The sequence below is a fragment of the Chionomys nivalis genome, chromosome 8 (genome assembly GCF_950005125.1).
Source record: "Chionomys nivalis chromosome 8, mChiNiv1.1, whole genome shotgun sequence".
Classification (NCBI taxonomy): domain Eukaryota; kingdom Metazoa; phylum Chordata; class Mammalia; order Rodentia; family Cricetidae; genus Chionomys; species Chionomys nivalis.
The window spans coordinates 96737984-96763119 of NC_080093.1; the positions used below are offsets into that span (position 1 = coordinate 96737984).

The following is a 25136-nucleotide window of genomic DNA, read 5'->3' on the forward strand; positions in this document are numbered from 1 at the left end:
TCTCAATCCTGAACATCTATGCCCCAAATACAAGAGCACCCACATATGTAAAAGAAACATTACTAAAGCTTAAATCGCACATCAAACCCTACACACTAATAGTGGGAGACTTCAACACCTCACTCTCACCAAAGGACAGGTCAACCAGACAGAGACCTAATAGAGAAATAAGAGAACTGACAGACGTCATGACTCAAATGGACTTAACAGACATCTACAGAACATTCCACCCAAACACAAAAGAATATACCTTCTTCTCAGCACCAAATGGAACCTTCTCTAAAATTGACCACATACTCGGTAACAAGGCAAACCTCAACAGACATAAAAAATTTGAAGTAATCCTCTGTATTTTATCAGATCACCATGGTTTAAAATTAGAATTCAACAGCAACACTAATTTCAGAAAACCCACAAACACATGGAGATTAAACAGTGCTCTATTGAACCACCCCTGGTTAAAGAAATAAAAAAGCACACCTGAGAGCTCTAGAACAAAAAGAAGCAGACTCACCCAGGAGGAGTAGAAGACAGGAAATAATCAAATTGAGGGCAGAAATCAACAAAAAAGAAACAAAGAAAACAATATAAAGAATCAATGAAACAGAGCTGGTTCTTTGAGAAAAATCAACAAGATAGACAAACCCTTATCCAAACTAATCAAAAGGCAGAGAGAGAGAGAGAGAGAGACTATCTAAATTAACAAAATAAGAAACGAAAAGGGGGACATAACAACAGATATTGAGGAAATCCAGAGAATCATTAGGTCATACTACAAAAACCCGTACTCCACAAAATTGGAAAACTGAAAAGAAATGGACAATTTTCTGGATAGGCATAACCTGCAAGGAAATAGAAGCTATCATCAAATGCCTACCAAACAAAAAAGAGCCCAGGGCCCAGATGGTTTCAGTGGAGAATTCTACCAGAACTTCAAAGAACTAATACCTATACTCAAAGTGTTCCACAAAATAGAAAGAGAAGAAACATTGCCAAACTCTTTATAAGGCTACAGTTACCCTGATGCTAAAACCACACAAAGACTCAACCAAGAAACAGAATTACAGACCAATCTCTCATGAACAAGGATGCAAAAATAATAAAATACTGGCAAACCAAATCCAAGAACAAATTAAAAAAAATCATCCACCATGATCAAGTCGGCTTCTTCCCAGAGATGCAGGGATAGTTCAACATCTGAAAATCTATCAATGTAATTCACCACATAAATAAACCGAAACAAACAACAAACAAACAAACCCATAAGGTCATCTCATTAGATGCTGAAAAGCATTTGACAAAATCCAACACCCCTTTATGATAATGATAAAGGCCTTGAAGAGATCAGGGACACAAGGAACATATCTACATATAATAAAAGCAATGAATAGCAAGCCAACAACCAACATTCAAATTAAATGAAGAGAAACTCAAAGTGATCCCACTGAAATCAGGACCAAGAGAAGGCTGTCCACTTTCTCCACATCTATTCAACATAGTTCTTGAAGTTCTGGCTAGAGCAGTAAGAGAACAAAAGGAGATCAAGGGGATTCAAATTGGAAAGGAAGAAGTCAAACTTTCGTTATTTGCAGATGATATGATAATATACATAAGTGACCCCAAAACTTCTACTAGGGAACTTCTACAGATGATAAATACATTCAGTAATGTGGCAGGATACAAGAGCAACTAAAAAAGAAAAATCAGCAGCACTCTTATATACAAAGGATAAAGAAGCTGAGAGGGAAATCAGAGAAACACCACCCTTCACAATAGCCACAAATAACATAAAATATCTTGGGGTAACCTTAACCAAAGAAGTGAAAGACCTGTTCAACAAAAACTTTAAAGTCTTTGAAGAAAAAAATTGAAGATACCAGAAAATGAAAAGATCTCTCATGCTCTTGGATAGGTAGGATCAACATAATAAAAATGGCAATCCTACCAAAAGCAATCTATAGATTCAATGCAATCCCCATCAAAATCCCAACACAATTCTTCACAGACTTTGAAAGAACAATACTCAACTTCATATGGAAAAACAAAAAACCCAGGACAGTCAAAACAACCCTGTACAATAAAGGAACTTCCGGAGGCATCACACTCCCTGACTGAGTTCTATTATAGAGCTACAGTAATGAAAACAGCTTGGTATTGGCATAAAAACAGAGGTCGACCAACGGAGGAATTGAATCGAAGACCCGGATATTAATCCACACACCTATAAACACCTGATTTTTGATAAAGAAGCTAAAATTAGACAATAAAAAGAAAGCATCTTCAACAAATGGTGCTGGCATAACTGGATGTCAACATGTAGAAGAATGAAAACAAATCCTTATTTATCCCCATGCACAAATCTCAAATCCAAATGGATTAAAGACCTCCAATTATAAATCCGACCACACTGAACCTGATAGGAAAGAAAGTGGGAAGCAGCCTTGAATGCATGGGCACAGGAGACCACTTCCTAAATATAACAGCAGCAGCACAGACACTGAGAGCAACAATAGATAAACAGGACCTCCTGAAACGGAGAAGCTTCTGTAAAGCAAAGGACACGGTCAACAAGACAAAACAACAGCCTACAGAATGGGAAAAGATCTCCACCAACCCCACATCAGACAGAGGACTGATCTCCAAAATATACAAAGAACTCAAGAAATTAGACATCAAATTTCCAAATAACCTAATTAAAAAATGTGGAACAGAACTAAACAGAATGTTCAACAGAAGAATCTCAAATGGCCGAAAGACACTTCAGGAAATGTTCAACATCCTTAGTCATCAGGGAATTGCAATCAAAACAACTCTGAGATACCATCTTACACCAGTCAGAATGGCTAGGATCAAAACCACCAATGATAGCTTATGCTGGGGAGGATGTGGAGTAAGGGTTTTGCTGGTGGGAATATAAACTTGTACAACCACTTCAGAAATCAGTACGGCAGTTTCTCAGAAAATTGGGAATCAGCCTACCTCAGGACCCAGCGGTATCACTCTTGGGCATATACCCAAAAGATGCTCAATCATACTGCAAGGACACTACATACATACACTACGTACATAGCAGCATTATCTGTAATAGTCAAAACCTGGAAACAACATAGTTGCTCCTCAACCCAAGAACGGATAAAGAAAATTTTGCACATTTACACATAAGAGTACTACTCAGTGGTAAAAAAAAAAAAAAAAGACATCTTGAATTTTGCATGCAAATGAATGGAACTAGAAAACACCATCCTGAGTAAGGTAACCCAGACCCAGAAAGATGAACATGGTATGTACTCACTCACAAATGAATACTAGCTGTAAAGTAAAGGATATTGAGCCTATAGTTCATGATCCTAGAGAAGCTAAGTAACAAGGTGAACCCGAAGAAAAACATACCTGTAAAGGGGAAACGGACAACATCGCCTGACAAAATTGGGAGCGTGGGGGAAGGAGGGAGGATAGAGGGGAAGACGAGGGGAGGAGGGGGAAAGGGGAGAATTTGAGGGAATGGGATAGTTGAGATGGAGGAAGGACAGAGATGAGAACAAGGAAAGAGGTATTTTGATATGGGGCTAGCAAGTGGCACTCGAGAAATTCCCAGGAATTCACTAGGATGACCCTAGCTAACACCCTAAGCAATAGAGGAAAGGGGGCCCAAACTGGCCTTGCCCTGTAGTCAGACTGATGATTATCTTAAACATCACCATAGAACCTTCATCCAGCACCTGATGGAAACAGAGGCAGAGACCCGCATCGCAGCACTGGACTGAGCTCCCGAAGTCCAGCTGAAGAGTTGGAGGAGTGAGAATATGGTCAAAGAGGTCAGCACCATGAAGGGTTCACCCACTGAAACAGTTTACCTGAGCTAGCAGGAGCTCACCAACTCCAGCTGGACAGGGAAGGAACCAGCATAGGGCCAAACTAGTCGCTCTGAATGTGGGCGACAGTTGTATGGCTGGGGCAGACTGAGGGGCCACTGGCACCAGGATTTATTCCTATCTGTAGTAGGAGCTGTGGCGTTCATTAGCACGTTGGGTGCCACTCTGTTGTAATATGAGCAGCGGGGCTGCGTCCCCGGCACCCGGCCGCCCGCATGGCTTTACCAGAAATAATTACACGGAAACTGTATTCTTTTAAACATTGCTTGGCCCATTAGCTCCAGCCTCTTATTGGCTAGCTCTTACATATTGATTTAATCCATTTTTGTTCATGTGTGTAGCACCCCAAGATGTGCTTACCGGGAAGATTTTAGCCTACGCCCATCCTGGGTTAGAGCTTTATCTCATCTGCTCTGGAGAGGAGAGCATGGCGTTGTGTCTCAGAGGAGCTGCCCTGCATCTGCCCGGGAGAGGGGAGCATGGCGTCTGAGCTCACTTCCTCTTTTTCCCAGCATTGTTCTGTTTACTCCACCCACCTATGTTCTAACCTATGAGAGCCAAGCAGTTTTTTTATTTTTTAACCAATGACCTTCCTCCATCACCTATTGCTTATACTGGATTTTTTGGGAACCCATTCTCTTTGGATGAATAACCTGCTCAGCCTAGACACAGTAGAGAGGACCTTGGACCTTCCCCAAAGTAATGTGCCTTACCCTCTCTGAGGAGTGGATGGGGCGTGGGGTGTGTCTGTGGGTTAGGTGGAGGGAATGGGACCTGGAGAGGAGGAAGTGCGAACTGGAGTGGTATGTAAAATCAACATACTTTCTTTTTAGAACAAATATTTTAGAACAGATATTCCAAATTCACAAAAACAAAATCAAGTATTACTTAGACACAACGGGAGGTGTTCAAGTCTTGTGAATGAATGTGACCCACAGGGGTGAGAGGGAAAAGCAGTGTGGGACGAACAGTCCCGAGTTGGGTCGTCAGGGCCCTCAGAGTTTAAGATTGTTAACATGGCATGTGAAGCTGTTTTGAAACTCATCTCAAGCTCAGATCAGCTATGGTCTGGCATCTCCTGTTTCACTGGTATGGAAATTACAAAGACATATAATTTTAAATTTTGCTATTAGCCCAGGCTGACCTTAAACTCACAATGTAGCCTGTATTGGCCTCAAATTTGTTGTGGTTCTCTTGCCTCAGTCTGTGGAGCACTCGAATCACAAGCATGTGCCACTGTGTCTGACTGAGACTCTGCTTTGGAATTTTCAGTTAAGACTGAAATAGTGAGGTCCTGGGATTTCCCTACTAATGAGTGTGTGCTCCACGAACAAGAATCTCATCTAATTATTTTTCTATTTCTTCAGTCACTTCACAGACTCTAATATAAAACAAATACAAAAGTCAGGCTCAACGGCATACACCTTTAATCCCAGGAAGAGGCAGGTAGATCTGTGAGTTCAAGGCCAGCTTAGTCCACAATGTGAATTCCAGACTAGCCAGGGTTAAGACCCTGTCTCAAAAAAAAAACAACTCAAAATAACAAAACAAATGTAATAAATTCTGTAAGTTGGAAAGGAACCAGGTAAATAAACTACTCAGATGTTCCCCAAAATGTAAATATTTTTGGCAAGGATTAAAAACCACTGTCATTGACATTTTGGTATGATTTTAAATAAATTTTGTTATTTTTTTTAAAAAAAAAATACTTATTTTTACCTTAAATCATGTGTGCATGGGTGAGGGGATATATACACATAAGTGTGGCTGCCTATAAAGCTCAGAGGTAACAAATCTACCAGGAACTGGAGTTAATGGTAGTTGTGAGCAGTCTGTAAAAACAGCATGTAATCTTAATCTGAGACAGCTTTCCAGCCCCAAGTTTTTATTTCAATACAATTTTTTTGAGACTAGATCTTGACTTATTTATTTAGTTATTTTGGCTTTTAGAGACAGGGTTTCTCTGTTTAATATTCTGTCCATCCTGGAACTTGCTCTGTGAACCAGATGGCCTCAAACTCACAAAGATCCACCAGCCCCTGCAGCCTCCTGAGTTCGGGGATTAAATGTGCGTGTGTGCGTGCGTGCGCGTGTGCGCCCAACCATTGCCCAATCCTTTTTTGGATCTCTCTCGAGAGCTCTGGCTGTCTTGGAACTCTCTCTGTACACCAGGCTGGCCTAGAACTCAAAGATGTGCTTGCCTCTGCCTTCTAAGTGCTGGGATTAAAGGCATGCATCACCATGCCAAGCCAAATAAAGAATCCTTAACAACACTCAATACAACAGAACACTCAAAACAAACAAACAAACAAACAAAAATAATCAAGAAAATCTAAATAAATGGAAGGCTATATTATACAGCTGGTAGGAAGAACCGACTCAGTGAAGAGATGGCTGCCCTTGAAGAGGAGGTTCAATTTCCAGCACCTACATGATTGACTCCAGTCCCAGGGTTCCATTTTTCTCCTCTGGACTCTGTGAGCACCAGTCACATATTTGGTGCACAGATATACACACAAGCAAAACATATGCACATAATAAATAAATAAGAAGACCAAATGCTAAAATGACCCCCTAAATCACATACAAGCCCAATTATAACAGACTTTTGAAAAGACTACCAAATCAATTCTAAAGTTTACTTAGAAATACAAATAATTTAGAATAGTTAAAGCAATCCTGATGGCAATGAACAACTTTAAATCTGACTATAATAAACTATCAAGAGTCCAGACAGTATGATAGCAGATACTGGCTTAAAGACAGAAAAACACAATAACGGAACACAACCAGGTCTAGAAATAGATAAAAATCTTTAGGCAGTTGAATAAACATCACTATCCCTCTGAGACCAATTTTATTTTTGGGGGGCCAGGCACGGTGGCACATGCCTTCATTCCCAGCACTCCAGGGGCAGAAACAGGTGGATATCTTTGAATTTGAGGCCACTCTGATCTACAGAATAGGTTTTAGAGCATCAGGGCTATGTAGAGAGACCCTGTCTCAACCCCTCACTCATAACAGTATTTAATTTACAACTATGATAATATTGCACATACTAGATGTTTTTAGTATTATAAACTTTTATTCTCACTCTACAGAATTAGTGAGGAAAAATTATTTTATTTTATTTTTTTTACCAACTTCTATTTAGGGAAAACCTTTGGTCTGTGTGGGTGGTGCACATCTGTAACCCTAGAACTCAGAAGGCAGAGGCAAGAGGATTATTGCAAATTCAAAGCCACTATGGTCTTCATAGTAAGTTCTAGGGCTATAGCAAGACCCTGTCTCCATGCATATCCCTCCTCCATCTTTCTTTGTCCTCAAAGGAAATTAACCAACGGGCTAGAGAGATAGTATAGCAGTTAGAAATTAACCAATGGGCTAGAGAGATAGTATAGCAGTTACAACACTTGTTCTCACAGAAGACCTAGGTTTAGTTCTCACCACTCACACTGTGGTTCACAACTATCCCTAACTCCAAATTCTAAGGGATCCAATAATGAATGCCCTCTTCTAACCACTGCAGGCAGCAGGCATACATGTGATATACATACATACATAATACATGTAGGCAGAAACATTCATACACATAAGTATTTTTTAAATTTAAAAAATTAGCAAGTAATTTTACAAGTAAAAGACTAGACAATCTCAAATGTTGAGAAATAAGGTAATATACATCTTTGCCCAAGCTTAGCTTGTACTTCCTATTCACGCGTATATTGGGTATGGGTTCATGTGCGTCCATGGAAAGAAGGCACTCTAAGGATGAATCCTAGCCTTTCCAGTTGCAGGGGTATCAGGACAAAGAACTTTTTTTTAAATTGTTACCCATTTACACCTTTAGCAAGTTAATTTTTGTATTCCAAACTCTTTTATCTAAGCTCCCCAAAGGGACAATGACAAATTTAAATTCTAGTTAAAGGGCACCCCAGTTTGCCCCAACCAAGCTCTGCATAGGCTTTGAACCCCTAGGAAGCTCTGAAGGCACTGGAGACACCAGAGATCAAAGCTAGGTGCCGTCACTCCAGAGTCAGACCAGCTGCAGAAGCGGTGGTATCTTCCTCAATCACTTTCTACCTTATTTTCATTTGTTTAATTTAGAGATTATTTATAAGTATGTGTGTGTTCTAGAGCAAGAAGAGGAAGGGAGGAAAAGAAAGAAGTCAAGGGGCTTTTCAGAGCCAGTTCTTTCCGGTCAGTTTCCTACTGTCCCTCCTCTCTCCATGTCCCCCTGACTGCAGGAACAGGGCGTGTGTTCATACCATCCAACTTTTATATAATTTCTGGAACAATTTGGGGCCAAATTTTCATGGCTAGTGCTTTTATCTGCTAAGAAACCCTCAAGCCCTATCACCTTATTTTTTGAGGCAGGATCTACTTTTCACTGACCCTGGAACTTGCTTTTTTGGTTATGTTGGCTAGCCATTAAGGTCCCGGATCCTCCCATCTCTTCCTCTACCTCCTCAGTGCTGGGATTACATGTGTACATTACATCCAGGTTTTTTTTTTAACTTAAAAAAATTAGATTTATTTTATTGTATGAATATGGGTGTTTGAACACCTGGTGCCAACAGAGGTCAGAACGGATGTTGGCTCCTCTGGAACTGGAGTTATAGATGGCTGTGAACCTTCATGTGGGTTCTGCAAAGTGAACCCACATCTTCTGCAAGAGTAGCAAATGCTCTTAACTACTGCACTATCTTAGCTTGTCCCCGACCCCCAGTCCAGTTTTTATGTGCATGCTAGAAACGGAACTCAAATTCTCATATTTGAGCACTTTAATAGCTGAGCCATCTACCTAGCTGCAGAAAAAAATCTGACAAAGCTAAACATGCTTCCATGATGAAATCCTGAAGAAATTAGGAATGAATAGAGAATATTACAAAACAACAATGCATTACAACCCTATAGCAAATATCATATTGAATGACAAAAAACAGCAATTCTTCTGAAAATCTCAGGCCAGTCAGGGCTACACAGTAAGACCCTCGGCAGGAGAAATGGCTCATCAATTAAGATCATAGGATCTGAGTTTAATTCCTAGTAACCACAGCAGATGGCTCATAACTGCTTGTAAGTCTAGCTCCAGGGAGACCCAACTCCTGTGGCCTGTGTGGGTACCTGTACTCATACAACCCCCTACATACACAATTAAAAACAATAAAAAAAAAACTTTAAAAAACTAGACAGCTGGGTGGTGATGGCTCACACCTTTAATCCCAGCACTGGGTGGCAGAGGCAGGTGGATCTCTTTGAGTTCGAAGCCAGACAGACCCATAAAGAGAAACCCTGTCTTGAAAAACAAAAAAACAAAACAAAACAAAACAAAAAAACCAAAAAAACACCCCAAAACAACCCACCCTAGAGCAGTAAGAGAAAGATTATATAAAAGGGATAAAAATAGGAAAGGTAGAAGTTCTCTAACTGATGACACAATTCTATACTTAAAAGACTCTGGACTTTTTGTTTTGTTTTTTTGGGGGACAGGGTTTCCCTGTGGAGCTCTGGCTGTTCTGGACTCACTATGCAGTGGGACTGAAGGCCTGTGCCAGCACCACTTGACTCTTAGATCTGACACTTCCTGTAAAAGTCTAAGATACTAATTAACACAGAGACGTGTAGCTTTTCTTCATACCAATAACAAATTTATTGAGAAAGAAACTAGGAAAAATATCTTATATAAATTCTTATTTTTAATTTTTTTAGACTTATTTTAAAAAATTAAAAGAACAAACTTTATGTATACACGCACATATATGTACTTATGTATGTATATTTGGGTGTTTTAACTGAGTATATGAATGTATAACACTTGCATGCCTGGTACCCAGGGAGGCAAGAAGAGGCTGCTACACCTGTGCTACCATTGGGTAGGTGCTGGGTTGAACCCAGGTTCTCTGGAAGAGCAGTGAATAATCTTAACTGCTGAACCAGCTTTTCATTACCACCCCACCCAAAATTTCAAGTACCTAGTAATAAACCTCAGGAAGAAAAGTGAGAGACTATCAATGAAAACTTTATGACACTGAAAAAAGAAATTCAAGGCACCAAAGACTTCTATAGTCCTAGATGAGCAGAATACTGTGAAAATGGACAAATTATCAAAAGCAACCTATAGAACTCAATGCAATCCTAATCAAAATTTAAATGACATTCTTTACAGAATTAGAAAAGACAAACTATCCACATGGGAACACAAAAGACCATGAAATGGTCAGGCAACTCTAGAGTTATCGTATTACTCACAATCTCAGATTTTTAAAAATAATTATTTATTTTGAGACAGTGTTTTTTTGGCGCGCAGCCCTGGAACACTCTATACTAAGCTTGTCTAGAACTCACAGAGATCCTCCTGCTTCTGCCTCCCTAGTGCTGGGATTAAAGGCACACACGACCACACCTGACACAAAATATTGACTGTTTTTTTTGAGGCAGGGTTTCTCTATGTAACAGTTTCTTTTCTCTCCACACAAACTGGTCATTTATTAGCATGAACCACTGGACACAGCAGTTTCCAGCATGTCAGCTGAGGGGAGGGAGCTGGCAAACAGCAGGGTCTCACTTCTTCCACTTGTCAGAGAAGTCCTGAATGGGGTTGATCTTCATGTCCATCCAGTCTCCATCAGAGGTAGGAGGGATGGGGCCTTACACAGTGTTTTCTCCACATCAGAATAAGAGCAATGAAGCCGATGAAGCACAACTGTCTTCTACTTGTTTATACTTCTGTTCATCTCGGCAAAGCTCTAGTTAAAACTGGATGTGGTATAATAGGACTTTGTCATCCCTGGACAGGCTGCTCCAGTCAGTCTTCTCCTTCAGGGCTTCCTGGCTGGCAGATAGCAGCCTAACACGGGCCATTATCAGGCAAGGGGCAGTCACACTGATCAACAAAAATAGGGAGAGCATAGTCTTCACTCTTCACAATACCCTCATGTGCTCAAACACACACTAAGGTGGAAATGGTTCTCTTGCCAATTAGGCTAAGTGCCCTGGTAGCCGCCAACACTCTGCCACTGTTAGTCTGGCGACCATCCTCTACACCCTGGCTGCTTGTGACTCAGAGATCTTAGATGTTAAAAAAATTATCTATTTTATTTGCATTGGTGTTTTGCCTGTGTGAGGGTGTAAGATCATGGAGTTACAGACAGTTGTTAGCTGCCAGTTCTTAAGAATTACGGACAGTTATTAGTTGGGAATTGAACCAATTCCCAACTGAACTTCCTTTGGAAGAACAGTTAGTGCTCTTAATCACTAAACCATCTCTCCAGCCTGGAGATGTCAGATGTTTAAAATCCCCTGACGCATGTGGGTGTTTTGCCTGTTGAGAACAGAGAATCTGGATGCTCTTAACTGTTGAGCTACCCAGTCCTAGCATTTACGTTCTAAAAACACTCTGAGCAGGAATCCAATGCAGTCAGCTTCATCAATAGTATTTGAGAACCATTGCCTTTCATAATAAATCCCAAGTGACCGATCAATTACCTTTAGCTTAAACACTTCTTCCTATGTAAACAAGCTTCACAACATGAAATTCTGTAGTGTTTCTCTTCCTATCCCACCCCTACCAATATCATTATAGTAGCTATTATACCACTGAATCAAGTAAAAATGTGTACTTAAGATATTCTAATAACAAGGTTATACTGAAGCAAAGAATACCAACTAAAACTACTAAGTAGTGAATATTTAATTATAAATAATTATTCTACAGAGCACTATCTGTTCAATTCTCGTCTACAAAGGGATATTCCTGAATCTGTAGAATCAGTTCTTGAAAAAAGCATTTGTCAAGTTGTGTGATGGTGGTACACACCTTTAATCCTAACACTCGGGAGGTGTAGCAGGAGCTGCAGGCTGTGTTCCTGCCACCCAGCTCCCGGCCGCCTGGCCAGCTTATGCTCCAAAATAACAACACACAAACTGTATTCTTTTAAACACTGCCTGGCCCATTATATCTAGCCTCTTCTAGGCTAATTCTCACATATTAATTTAGCCCATTTCTAATAATCTGTGTAGCACCACTAGGTGCGCTTACTGGGAAAGATTCAACATGTCTGACCTGGCGGCTGGCTGCATCGCGTTTGGCTCTGAGAGGAGCTGCCCTGCATCTGAGCTCACTTCCTCTTCCTCCCAGCATTCTGTTCTGTTTACTCCACCCACCTATGTTCTAACCTATCAGGCCAAGCAATTTCTTTATTAATTAACCAATGACCTTCCTCCATCAGGGAGGTAGAAGCAGGTGGAGTTTGAGGCCAATCTGGTCTAAAGAGTGACTTCCAAGACAGCTAAGGCTACACAGGGAAACCCTGTCTTGAAAAATCCCCTCCCCCAAAGAACTTGTCAACTTGGAAAAATAAAGCATCCTTTAGATGCTCTCAAACTCACTTTAATAGCTCTACAACTTCAGTCATGAAAGTCTTTCATATATGATTTACTGCAGTGGTTAAATTTACATAAATATTCTGTTCTCAAACTTCTATCTACTAATTTTAACTTTTATCAAAGGAACCTGAGGAATATAGCCATTACTACTGCAGTGTTCCAATGGAAATTCTATTTATTTCTAACTCTACTTATTAATTAAAATTCTTTTTAAATTTTTGTTTACTTTTACGTGTATGGATGTTTTACCTGCAAGTGTGCCAGTTTACAATATACATGCAGCAACCTCAGAGACCAGAAGAGGGTGTTTAATCTCTGGGACTGGAATTACAGATTGCTGAACCACAGTGTAGGTACTGGGAATCAAACCTTGATCCTTTGGAAGGGCAATCAGTGCTTTTGACCCCAGTCATCTTGCCAGCCCATAATTGGTAGTCTTTTTTACAAGAATAAAACTTTCCTTTTCCCTTTACTTAAAAATCTGCAATATGGACTCATAAATTTTTAATTCTGTAGGTTCAGACCAATACTGTGTCAATATTTTGTTGCCAAAAGCTTTTTCTAAGTCGGGCGGTGGTGGCGCACACCTTTAATCCCAGCACTTGGGAGGCAGAGGCAGGCGGATCTCTGTGAGTTCGAGGCCAGCCTGGTCTACAAGAGCTAGTTCCAGGACAGGAACCAAAAGCTACGGAGAAACCCTGTCTCGAAAACCCAAAAAAGTTAAAAAAAAAAAAAAAAAAAAAAAGCTTTTTCTATTGGGAACTTTTTCAGAATGGCTCTAGTTTTGCTTTGTGATGTTCAGATCAAACCCAAAGCCTTGCACATATTCAGTAAACATCGTCACTACTCTTCAGCCCTCTCTCAACAAGCTCCCTTCCTCTTCTAAGCATCTCCTTACATTTTGCCATCACCAGAAACTACAGGAATATCTTACAATTTCCTTGCTTCAGTCCAAAATCCAATCACTCGGAAAAGCTCTTACAATTCATTTTAAGGATTAAATGAATTAAAACCATTAGGCATTCATGATAGGACACGATATGAGTAAATAATCAAATGTCAGCAGCATTACATATGAAGACAAATACCAACACCTGCAAATAAGAACAAAATTAATTTTTAAGAAAGGGGGAGTACTTTTGACCACGCCAAAAAAAAAAAAAAAAAACAAAAAAAAAAACGTGTTAGTAGTGAAGTTGGAGAGATGGCTTAGTGGCTAAGGTCTTCTAGAGGACCCTGGTTTAATTAGAAGCATCCACATGATGGCCCAGAATTGACTCTAGTTTGATTTCCAGCCACCCACATGACCACTCATGACTGTAATAACTGCGACCCTATACCCTCTTTCGGTTTCCACACGCACCAGAGACATATATGGTGCACAGACATACATGTAGGCAAAACATTTATACACATTTTTTTTAAATGTTAGTAGTTTTATAGTAAATGAAGACAAATATTTACTGTTAGAGTTGTCAGTAAGTGCTAGATGGATTTTAGGTTTGCTGCAAAATATTACACATTGTAATTTGCTAGAGATGCCATAATGAAGCACAAGTAGCTTAAACAGAAACTCACAAGTTCTGGAGACTGGAAACCTGAGGTTAAAGTATTAGCAGTGTTGATTCCTCCTGAGCTGAACCTGCTCTAATCCTTTTCCAGACCTTGGCATTCCTTGGTGTACAGAAGCTTCAACATGATCACGATTGTCTATTTTCCCCTCAGAACAAATGTGGTTAAATTTCCCCAGGATTATCTTAGCTTAACCATTTCTCCAATACTCCTTACATGTTAAGATACTGCAAATTATAACCTTAACATGAATTTAGGGATGCAAAATAATTTTAAAAAAAAAAAGTGTGTTTTGGTCCACTTAGGAGTTCAAGCTTGTAAATCCCTTGTATTTTCCTTTTGATAGAAGTAATAAAACTGAATGGATCATCTTTTATCATTTGTAATAAACCCTTAAGCCCTATCTTAATGCTAATAAGGTGACGTCTGAAAATCTCAAAGGATGGGAAACTAGTAGCCAGAACTAATCGCATGATCAGAGTTAGAACTTTCAGCCCCATCTCTAGGAAGGGAACAGAATCAGAGGTTGAATTATACAGCAATAGCCAAAGTATAAAAACTAAAAAAGACATCAACTGCAGAGGTCTTGATAGCTAAACACAAAGAGGTGTGCAGGAACTGGAAAGAGCACGGCAGCCTCCCTCTCAGCCCTCTTCCCCACATACTACCTATGCATCTTTCCCACACAATCTGTGGGGCTATGGCTATAGAGTTCACTAGTATGTTATGTGTTTAGCATGAGCCAGGCCCTAGGGTTCACTCCAAAGCACTAAAATTCAAAGGGGTAGAAAACACACACACACATATTAATCTATAAACTGGCAGAGCTAAGATTTAGCTTCCATTTTTGTTTGTTTTTTTTTCTTTTTTTTTGAGACAAGGTCTCTTTATGTAGCTCTGGCTGACCCATCTCTACCTCCCTAGTGCTGAGATTAAAGACATGAGCTATCATGCCTGGCAGAGTTTAGTTTTCTTAAATACAATGATGATGCTCTGTCGTCTTTGTTTTCTTGTTGTTTTTTGTGGTACTAGAAAACAAAAACAGATCAAGAATTCTATTCTGGGGGCTGGAGAGATGGCTCAGAGGTTAAGAGCACCTGTTGTTCTTCAAGGGGACCTGGGTTTAATTCCCGGTACCCACATGGCAGCTCATGACTGTAACTCTAGTTTCAGGGATCCGACACCTTCACACAGACGTGTGTGCAGGGGAACACCAACGCACATAAGATAAAAGTAACTTATTCTGAACTACATCCTTAGCTTCTAGCTGTCAGGGTCTGACTGTACATATATCCCAGGCTGACCAGAAATTTGGGGTTTACTCAGGTGATATTTTTGACTTAGTCTCTGAAATGTTGGGATCACATGGGTGTGACACCATTCTCTGCACTTCTGTTACAAAAAAAAAAAGAGACAAAGACCAATTTCTCCAGTTTCTTAATGATTCGATAGACTCAATAGTTTATATTCAATAGTCTGCATGGTCATTACACTAACACCTAGAATTATTTTTATTTTGTGATTGTTGTTATAGACTTAACTGCTACAGGTCAAACTGTCTTTAAAGAGGAGGTGGCTTAAAAGCCTATCTGAATTTGAATATTCCCCTTTCTTAACTTTGTTCAATTAAGTCATCTTGAGTATGAGTTTTCTGTTATTGTTAACGATTTTGGAAAAGCTCACTATGTAGCCAAAGCTGGCACTGAACTTGAAATTCTCATGCCTCAGCCAGAAATGCTGGAATTATAAGTGTTATATATATTGCAAACATTTTAAATATCTATTTATTTACTTTTTATGTGACTGTACTTGTGTGCATATCTGGTGCCGTCAGAGGCCAGAAGAGGTGTAATATCTCATGGAATTGGGATTAAAGATGGTTGTGAACCACTGTGTGGGCAATGAGAATGAAGCCCAGGCCCTCTGGAAGAGTAACCAATGCTTGTAACCACTGAGCCATCTCTCAGGCCCCAGAGGAAAATATCTTAAGAATGCAAAAACATATGGCTAAATCACAAATTAACTTAAAAAAAAAAAAAACAACAACAACATAGATCTCACACTGAAGACCAGGCTGGCCTCAAGCTTGTGAATTCAGAAATTAGAGGTATAGGCAGCCAAACCTGCCATAACTTTTCTTTTTTTGAAGAAGAAAATATTATTTTATGTGTATTGGTGTGTTGCCTACATATATGTCTGTATACCTGGTGTCGGAAGAATCCAGAGGAGGATGCTGAATCCCCTGGAAACTGGAAATGATGTTAGAGGTGGTTGTGAGCTAGTGTAGGTGCTGGGACTAAAACTAGGGTGTTCTGGAGAACAGTGCTCTTAACCTCTGGCTCTAACTTTTCACTGAGTAGGCCTTCATTTTCTGTTTTTCACTACTTAAAAAAAAGTAATTTGCTTATTAAAGATTTTTGAGTGTTATTCTCTACACAATAAGCTAAAAAGTATGGTTATGAACAAGAAATTCATAACCCAGGTATGGTAGCTCACACTTGCAGTCTAAGGCAAAAATATCCCAAGTTAAAGATCAGCCTGTGCTATATAAAGAGAAAGGGGGATGTGTACATGGGGAGACAGATAAAAACAGAGACAGAAATCCATTACTGGGCCAAGAATATAGCACAGAAAAGTGTTCGCTCCAGCTTACCTCCCCAAACTGACAAAAACAAATAATAATAGTGGACTGGGGAGAGAGCTCAGTCAGTAAAATGCTTGCACAGGCAAGCAAGAAGATCTGAGTTTAATCCCCCCAAAAAAAGGTTTAAAGGGGAAGAAGGGCTAGCCATGTAAGCATCTTCTTCTAATCTCAGCACAGGTGGTTTCCTGGGGCTCCCTGGCCTGTCAGCCAGCCAGCCACACATACACACACAGACAGTCAACCAGGAGAGAGAGATAGAAAGTCAACCAGGATTATTCTGTCCAGAAAGGTAGCAAGTAATTCTAAAAGAAATATGGCCAAGAAGAACTAAATACTAAATACCTAACATTAGAATCTGTACTGAAAAAACAAAAAACAAAAAACAAAACTCAAATGGACCTAGAAGTGAAATCTAATATTAAGGTAAAAAAATTAAAGTTTTAGTGCTTATTTCTTAAACAGAAGCAAACAGCCAAATATCAGTAATTTTTTTTTTGTTGTTTTGAGGACTTCAGACAGGACGTAGACAAAGTAAAAGAGAAATGAATTCACAAAAACTTAAATGGCTGGACAGATGGCTCAGTGTGGTTAAGAGCACTTGCTGCTTTTCTAGAGGATGAAGGTTTGGTTCCTACTACCCACATGGCAGTTCCCAACTTAGTGCCAGGAGAGCCATCAACCCTCTTCTGGATTCAGAGGGCACCAGGCGTACCCATGGTTTACAGATATACATGCAGACAAAATATTCATACACATAAAAATAAAAGCATGCCTTAAATCTCAGCATTGAAAATGCAGAGGCAGGCAGATCTCTGTAAACTTAAGGACAGCCCAGCCATCCATAGTTAAGTTCTAGCTCAAACAGTGCTATGCAGTCTCAATACTATAGAGGTAACTGCTGCAACCTAAATTTATTATGTAGACAAGGCTGGTCTGGTCCACCTGCCTCAACCTCTTAAATTCTGGGCTTATAATGGCATATGTATGCCTGGTTTCTCTGTTCCTGCTTATTTTTTCAAAGAAAATTAGGGACTGAAAAGAACAGCAAGTGTGCTCAATTGTTGAGTCAGCCTCTAATTTGTTTTTTTAGGTCATCCAGGTCTACTTGAGTCCTTGGAGAGAGGGAGAGAGGGAGAAAGAGGGAGAGAGGGAGAGGGAGGGAGAGAGGGAGAGGGAGGGAAAGAGGAAGAGAGAGGGAAAGAGGAAGAGAGAGGGAGAGAGGGAGAGGGAGAGAGAGAGGGAGGGAGACAGGGAAAGGGAGAGACGGAGGGAGAGGGAGGGAAAGAGAGGGAGGGGGAGGGATAGAGAGGGAGAGAGAGAGGGAGGGAAAGGGAGAGGGAGGGAGAGAGGGAGGGAGAGAGGGAGAGAGAGGGAAAGGGAGAGAGAGAGAGAGAGAGGGAGAGACTGTAAAGTAGGGAGATAGTTCCATTAATAAGGTGCTTGGTATATAAGTTTAGGGATCTGAATTCAGTTTCCAGACTAATGGAAATGGGTAGGTATAGTTCAGGTACCACTCACATGGTAGCTCAGAACTGTCCCTTAACCTCAGTTTTAAGGGGGACCCAATGCCCTCTTTGACCTCGGTGGGCCATGCACGCATGTGGTACACAAATGCATGCATATACACATAGATACATACCTTTAATAAAAAAGAATTAAAACAAGTAGAAAGCAATTTTTAAAAACTCTTTTTGTTGTTATTGTTTTTGTCATTCCCTCAAAGGTGCTTGGGGAAAAGTTTAAGTTCCAAGTCATCCCACATGCTAGGCAAGAGCTCTATCAATGAAATGTATCCCCCCCCCCTTTTTTTTTAAATTTTTTGAGACAGGGTTTTTCTGTAGCTTTGGAGCCTTTCCTGGAACTAGCCTTGAATGCACAGAGATCCGCCTGCCTCTGCCTTCTGAGTGCTGGGATTAAAGGAGTGGACCACCACCAAAGGGCTTGTTTTGTTTTTTTTGAGATAGAGTTTTAATACATAGCCCTGGTTGGCCTAAAACTCTAGACAATACTGGTCTCAAATTCACCAAAATCCACTTGCCTCTGCCTCTTCAAGTGACAGGATTAAAGGAACACACCATCACACCCAGTCCTTTTGGTACCATTTTTTAAAGTAGTAATTTTTTAGATATATTTTATGTGTGTTTCACCATGTGCATGCCTAGTGCCCAGGGGTCAGAGGGTACTTGTTCCCCTGAAACTTCAGTTTATGGACGGTTGTGACCCAGGATAGGAATCAAGCCCAGGTCCTCTGCAAGACAAATGCTCTTAAGTGACATCTCTCCAGCGCCTACCCCCTTTCTGAGATAGTCTCACTATATAGTCCATAGCTGCCCTGAATTCATTATATAACCCATGTTTCCCTCAAACTTGCAGCGATCTTGTCTCAGTCTCCCATGCTGGAATTACAGGCATTCACCATTGTTCCTAATTCCAGGAAGTACAATCTAGGGACGAGGAAAATGGCTTAGTAAAGCTCTTGTGCATTAAGTACCTGAGTTGGACACTTAAAAAAAAAAGGCAGGTACATTGGTGTATGCCTGTAATACCAGCACTGTAAATGCATAGATAGCAAGATTCCTGGACCTTGCTGGCCATCCAGTCTAGAGAAATTGGGAAATTTTAGGTTCAGTGGGAAACCTTGACATAAATAAGGTAGGGGCAGCAAGATGGTTCTGTCGATAAAACTGAGGAGAACCTGGAATTCTTGATCCTCTTGCCTCTACCTCCTAAATACTGAGATTATAGGCAAGTACTGCCATTTGTGGTTGGATTGGTAGTTCTTAAAAACTGCTGAGGACATTAAAGAATTCTGTTTACGTAGATTGCATCAGTATTTACTGAAATCTAACTATGAAAAAAGTATTTAGTAAATCTAAAAATAGTAATAAATCTTTTGCATGTTAACATAATTTTTATGAAAACAATCGTTTTACAAACAAAAATTTAGTGAGGGTGTCATTGTTTTACACTATTTGCAAAACTCCTTAATGTCCTACTGAAGAGAAGACGGTTATAGTCTTACAGGTGCTCCTGACACATATCAGGTAGGTGCTCAGAAACTACACTATATACTTACAAGATAATAGGAGTAGAAAAGCACATAATATCTTAATATTCTGGGCCCTGTGGGGCTTCTAGATTCTCCCGTGCAGATTCTTGTGAGATCTCTGGGGTCAGCAGATTAGTTTGAGAGCTACTGGATTTGTCATTTTGTCCTTCTTGCAGCTCCATTTTGCAAATTATGAGTCCTAATGGAAATATTTTCTGTATCTTATTTTTAAACCTTAAAACGTGATAGTAGTAATTAAGAGCACAAAGTACAAGTGTCCTATGTTGGTACTGGCCACTGATCTTTGTCAAATTACTCAACATCTTTTTATGTTTCAGTTTCCTTATCTATAAAATAGACAGGACTTATTGTATACAGTGTTATTATGAAGATTAATTAAATGTTAACATTTTTCTGAAATTCTGGAAAATGCAGTGCTTGGTAAACACTTATGTACTTTACTGGAAAACTTTAAGTGGTTTAACAGATGTCATCCAAGAGGAATTTTTCATAATACCCAATTTTCATAATACCCAATACAACAGGGTGCCTCTCCTGTGCTATTACAGTGTTCAGTTTACTGGCCTCTGACACCTTTTCCTATCTAATACATTGTAGTTCAAAAAGATGACGGAAAAAGGTGATATGAAGTGAAAAGGCAGTATTAGGTATGCAAGTCTCCTGTCATCATTTCCTAATAATCAATAACAATTACGCTTGAGTAAAATCCATCATAAACCACTTAATAAGAATTCTAAAAGTCCCTCTGAACTTACAGACAATAGCCTGATAATAAGGAAAGAGTCTCCTGAAGGAGACTTTAGGGATTCCGTAGTTTAGCGTCCCTTTTTCATATACTACTAAGATAGAGAGAAAATTGCCAAGATTCATGCCATTAACTAGATCTGTCAAGTACTGAAACAACTCACGTTCATTATTGAGCAGAGTATCTTTCATTTGAAAAGCTAAATAAAAATTATATGACTATAGCATCTGCATATTTGACATACTTCTATATATTATACAAATAGCCAATAAATTAATAGCTTTAACAAAAAAATCCTTTTAACTCAAAAAGAAAAAAAGGTATAATATGTAGATAAGTGCTTTTTTTAGGGAAATGGTTAAGCCTTTAAATTACTAGTTCCTCCAGCATCTGTAGTATATCCTTGTAAATAATCAAATAATGTAAGTATGCAATGTAATTACTAAAGTATTAATTTTATGAGGGGAAATATAGATTTTTTTATCATAACAAAAAATATAGGCAATTAGCTTTGGCTGCTATTCCACTTAATTATTATTCTGTCACCAAATATTTCTGAGCAGCTACTATGAGACTGGCTCTACACTAGGCAACAGCTCAATGAGCATAAAAAGATAACAATTTGTATCTTATGGAACAGGCAAAACATAAAATATTCTAAATGTGGTGAATACTATTAAGGAAACAAAGAAGGCTATGCCACAGAGTATAATCTTTTGTGAATTCTAACAGACTGAAAAATAAATAATTCATAGCAAGTTACATCAACGTAACATAAATTCTACAGATCTTTGTAATGCATACAAAACTAGAGGCACTGACTGTAAAGAAAGAACTCAATGTTTCAGTGTCAAAACTATTGGATGGCATTACTTAGCAATATGATGACCTCAAAAGGTAATTAACCTCACAGTTCTAAACAGAAAAAAGCATACAAACATAATCCTAAAGTAAGCAGGTTAAATCTAAGGAGATATAACAATAGAATGTAATGTGGTATCTTGAAATTGAAAGTTGAAGCAGAAAAAGAATACTGAGTTTTTTAAAACTATGGAAACCCAAATAAACAATGAATTTTAGATAATAATTAAAAAATCAATATTGAGCCAATAATTTTCACAAATGTACCTTGTGTATTACTAATGTATTCTGGACATGATGCAGGATGCACAGGTATCTTCTGTACTATCTTACCAATTTCCTGTAAATCTAAAACTGTGCTGACTATAGAAACACACACATACATACATAGCTAAATCTAAAAAGGCATTATTTAGTAGTCACCTGGGAAGGCTGGGAATGCATAAAACAGAATAGTTGATAAGTTATCTAAAGTAAAAAATGACAGAACCTGAGAGGCTGATTCAGAAGATCTCATACCCTCAATGCCAGCTTGGGCTACACAGTAAGACTTCTCTCTCTCTCTCTCTCCACACACACATACACACACACACACACACGAATATGAAAAAGCTGTATTGAAACACATTACTTTGCTTGCCAACTTAAAAAAAATTAATTTACTAATAGCTGAGGATATAGCTCAGTATAGTGCTCATCTAAAACCACATAAAACCAAACAGTGGCAAACACCTACAATCCCAGCCCTTGGGGGAGGCTGGAGCATCAGATAGTCAAGGCAAATCTTGTCTACATAGTTTATAGCTGGCGTTATTACATGAGACCACCTCAAAAAGAAATTAATTTCAAAATAGGAAAAAAAGAAATGAAAATAAAAATGGGTGCAGTAGCTCACCACTGAAATCCCAGCACTCAGAAGCTGAGGCAGGAGGATTCCAAGTTTGAAGCTAGTCTGGGCTGCCAGAATATAACTCTACCTTAAAAAGAAAAAGTAAGGAAGAAGAAACTAGAAGTCATAAAACTAATATTTACAACATCAACACTGAAGAAATTCAAAGGAAACCTATATATAGTTATAAGGTAAGCTCTCTCCTCATGCTAAAAACTTCAATAGAAAGATTAATAGATTTCGTGAAAACTAAGTAGCCCTAGACTGCACAAGTACATTCAAACCTATTTATTAATAATAACCAGTGGACTTTTATGTATTTTCTGTACGGCACTGTCCTGAAACTGCCATGTAACACCGGCTGATGAGGGTCAACTTCACAGACTCCATCAAGTTACTCATCTAAGAAAACGTATTTTATTTTAAATGTTTTGCTTTTATATTTATGTTTTTTTTTTTTTTTATTGTAGGTGGATGCTAATGAAGATCAGAGGACAACTTTTGGGAGTTGGTTCTTCTTTGAATTTAGGTTGTTAAGTGTGGTGAGAACCTGTTTTACTCCCTGAGCCATTTTGCTGGCCTGGAAATGTCTACACTTAAATATCCATAAGCAAACAGGAGGGAGACATGACCATTCCACCCTACAAGGTTGTAAGGAAGATAAATCTAAACATGCAACAAGAAAAATTATTTCTCAGGTTCAGCTGAAGACAAAATTACAACCAGTGTTAACTTGTTATAAACTTCCCGATAGGAATAAATAGTTCATGCTAATAATAAAACCTAAGAATATTTTATCAGTTTCTACTCGAAATAATGTTTTCCATAACCTCACTAAGATACCTAGGAGGTATTCAATGTTTGATAACTTGGAACTAATCCCACAGTGTCTGAATTTTAATGGTTGTCATGAAAAAGTGTGGAGGAAAAAAGATTATGCTCTCTGAATTACTGTCCAGGTAATCTTAATGACAACCATCACAAAATTAGGACCTTTAATCTAATAGGGAGTACAGCGACCGCAGAACCTCGACCAGGTAAATGACATTACAATTTCACTCACAAGACCCTACGAAATAATAGGTATAAAATAATCAGTTAGCTCAAATGGTATTCCAATCTAATTTAGAGAGCTAGATGATGGATCTTTACTACCACCCTATTACCCAAAGGCGTCCCTACAAAACAAAGATGGTCATGATTTTAAGTCTTTCTCATATGCATCATAAATACGTAGTTGGAAAATACTGAAGAAAAATGAATTAACATTTCACCCGCTAATTCTTGCTTGTATCCTATGAAGATACTCAAATGTTGTTTCTTGTTGAAACGAGAAAAAAATGGAAGTGAGGGGAGAAAAAACGAAGTAAACTGATCATGACATAGCATCTGGCAGAGACCGGAAAGGCATCAACAGTGCCAAAAGAATTGTCAATGATGAAAACCAAAAGAAAATTTAGGTTTTCCAACTAGTCCCAACCAAGGGGCAAAACCCGTCACTGACAAGGCCACCTCTTTTCAAGTCGCCTCGAGCTGAATATATTAACTCTCTAAGCCTAACAAATTCCTCATTTAGGTGAAAATTGGGAGAAAACTGCTTATTTTGTACGGCCACCGCTTTCCACCTTCCGGGAGACCCGCACAAGCCTCAGGGGAAAACAACGCCCAGATCCCACCCTCCTCCAGCCAAGGTTGAAGAGGGGCCCAGCCCCAGAGTGCGGCGCTTCCCGGAGGGGACCCGGAAAAGAGCAAGGGATAAGGGTGGGGCACCAGCGCGCCGGCGCGGGTGAAGGAGACCACGCAGAGCCGAGGACGGCCGGCGGGGAGCACTCACCGCTCTGCTCCCCCAGGAACACCAGCTTGAATTTCCGCAGCGGATTCCCGAAGTCTCCGCCCGCGGACATAATGGAGCCGGAGGAGGAGCCGCCGCCGCCCCGGCGCACAGGCCTCTCCCAGAGGGTCGAGCGGAAGGGCAGCCGCCGAGTCCTCTCGGCCCCCGCAGGGCCAGGCGGAGGCGCGAGGCTGCGGGGAGCGCGACCCTCGCCGACCGGCGGCCGCCGCCGCCCGCGGACTGGCCTAGCACCGTGCGAGGCCCGCGGCCGCGGAGGGACGCAGGGCGGGTCGGAGCTGTCGGGGTCTGGCGCCGAGACCGAGGGCCGAGAGGAGGCGGGCGGGCGGCGCAGACGCGGCGGGCACCTAGCACGCGCGGCGCACGGACTCCCACGGCAGCCGCCGCCGCCGCAGCCGAACCCGCCGAGTGCGCGAGCCTCTGGCGCGGCGCGGGGCGGGGCGGCGCGGGGCGAGACGGGCGCGAGCCTGCCGTCCGCGGCCGGGCTGACGTGCGTGCGTGCGTGCGCGCGCGCGCCGCCGCCAGCGCCTTCCTGGTTTCCCGAGCTCTCCCGGCTCCTCCCGTGCGGCTTCCGCGAGCGTCCGGAGCAGCCTGGAGGAGGCGGGGCCGAGTTCCGGGTGGGTGACGGGAGGGGGAGGAACGCGTAAGGAAGGCTTACGTCACTGCCACGCTGAGCCAATCAGAAGAAGCGGCGAGCGGGCGGACGCTGAGTGAGGTGGCAGCGCGGGCGCGCGCCCGACCTTCGCGCGGGGGGCTGGGCGGGGTGGGGGTGGGGACCTGGGCCCGGGCGGCCGCGGGGGGGTGGCGCGCTGTTGGCGGAGGAGGAGGGGCGGGAAGGTGGGACGGAGGTGGAGCCGGAGCCAAGGTGGGGTTGTGCAAAGGTTTAGCTAGGTCCGCCTTTGTAGCCCTTAACGTTACTTCGCCTTCCTGAGTTCTGCCTCTCACCCTCTTGCTCTATCTTTTGAGCGTGATTCCTTGCACGGCCTCTTCCTATATACATTCCACTCCATTGCTCCGTGGAGTTTCTTAACTACCAGAAACAGGTCTTCTCCATTTTGTGGGTGAGGAAACTGGAGCCCAACCGGAGGAAATGACTTGCAAAATCCACATAGCATGAAATGAATTCCTGGCTTTTTTATTTGGACCTCTGTTACTTCCCTTATTGTTAAGCCTTCTAATTCCCTGGTGCCTATTGGCCCTTGATCTTCTCTTGAGTGCCCTTGTTCTTAGGTGTCCAAATGTCAGG

General features: G+C 40.8%; 1 protein-coding gene across 2 annotated transcripts in view; it reads right to left on the minus strand.

Moving 5' to 3' along the window:
- Positions 1–24396, minus strand: part of Rab6a (RAB6A, member RAS oncogene family) — a 42129-nt gene extending 17733 nt beyond the window's left edge. The window contains exon 1 of one of the 2 annotated variants that reach the window (XM_057777973.1): positions 23876–24396. In XM_057777973.1, the coding sequence (XP_057633956.1) occupies positions 23876–23945 (70 nt within the window). In that variant the 5' untranslated portion in view covers positions 23946–24396. The remainder of the gene's footprint in view (positions 1–23875) is intronic. The other variant, XM_057777972.1, reaches the window with a different exon arrangement.
- Between the last annotated feature and the right edge of the window lie 740 nt (positions 24397–25136).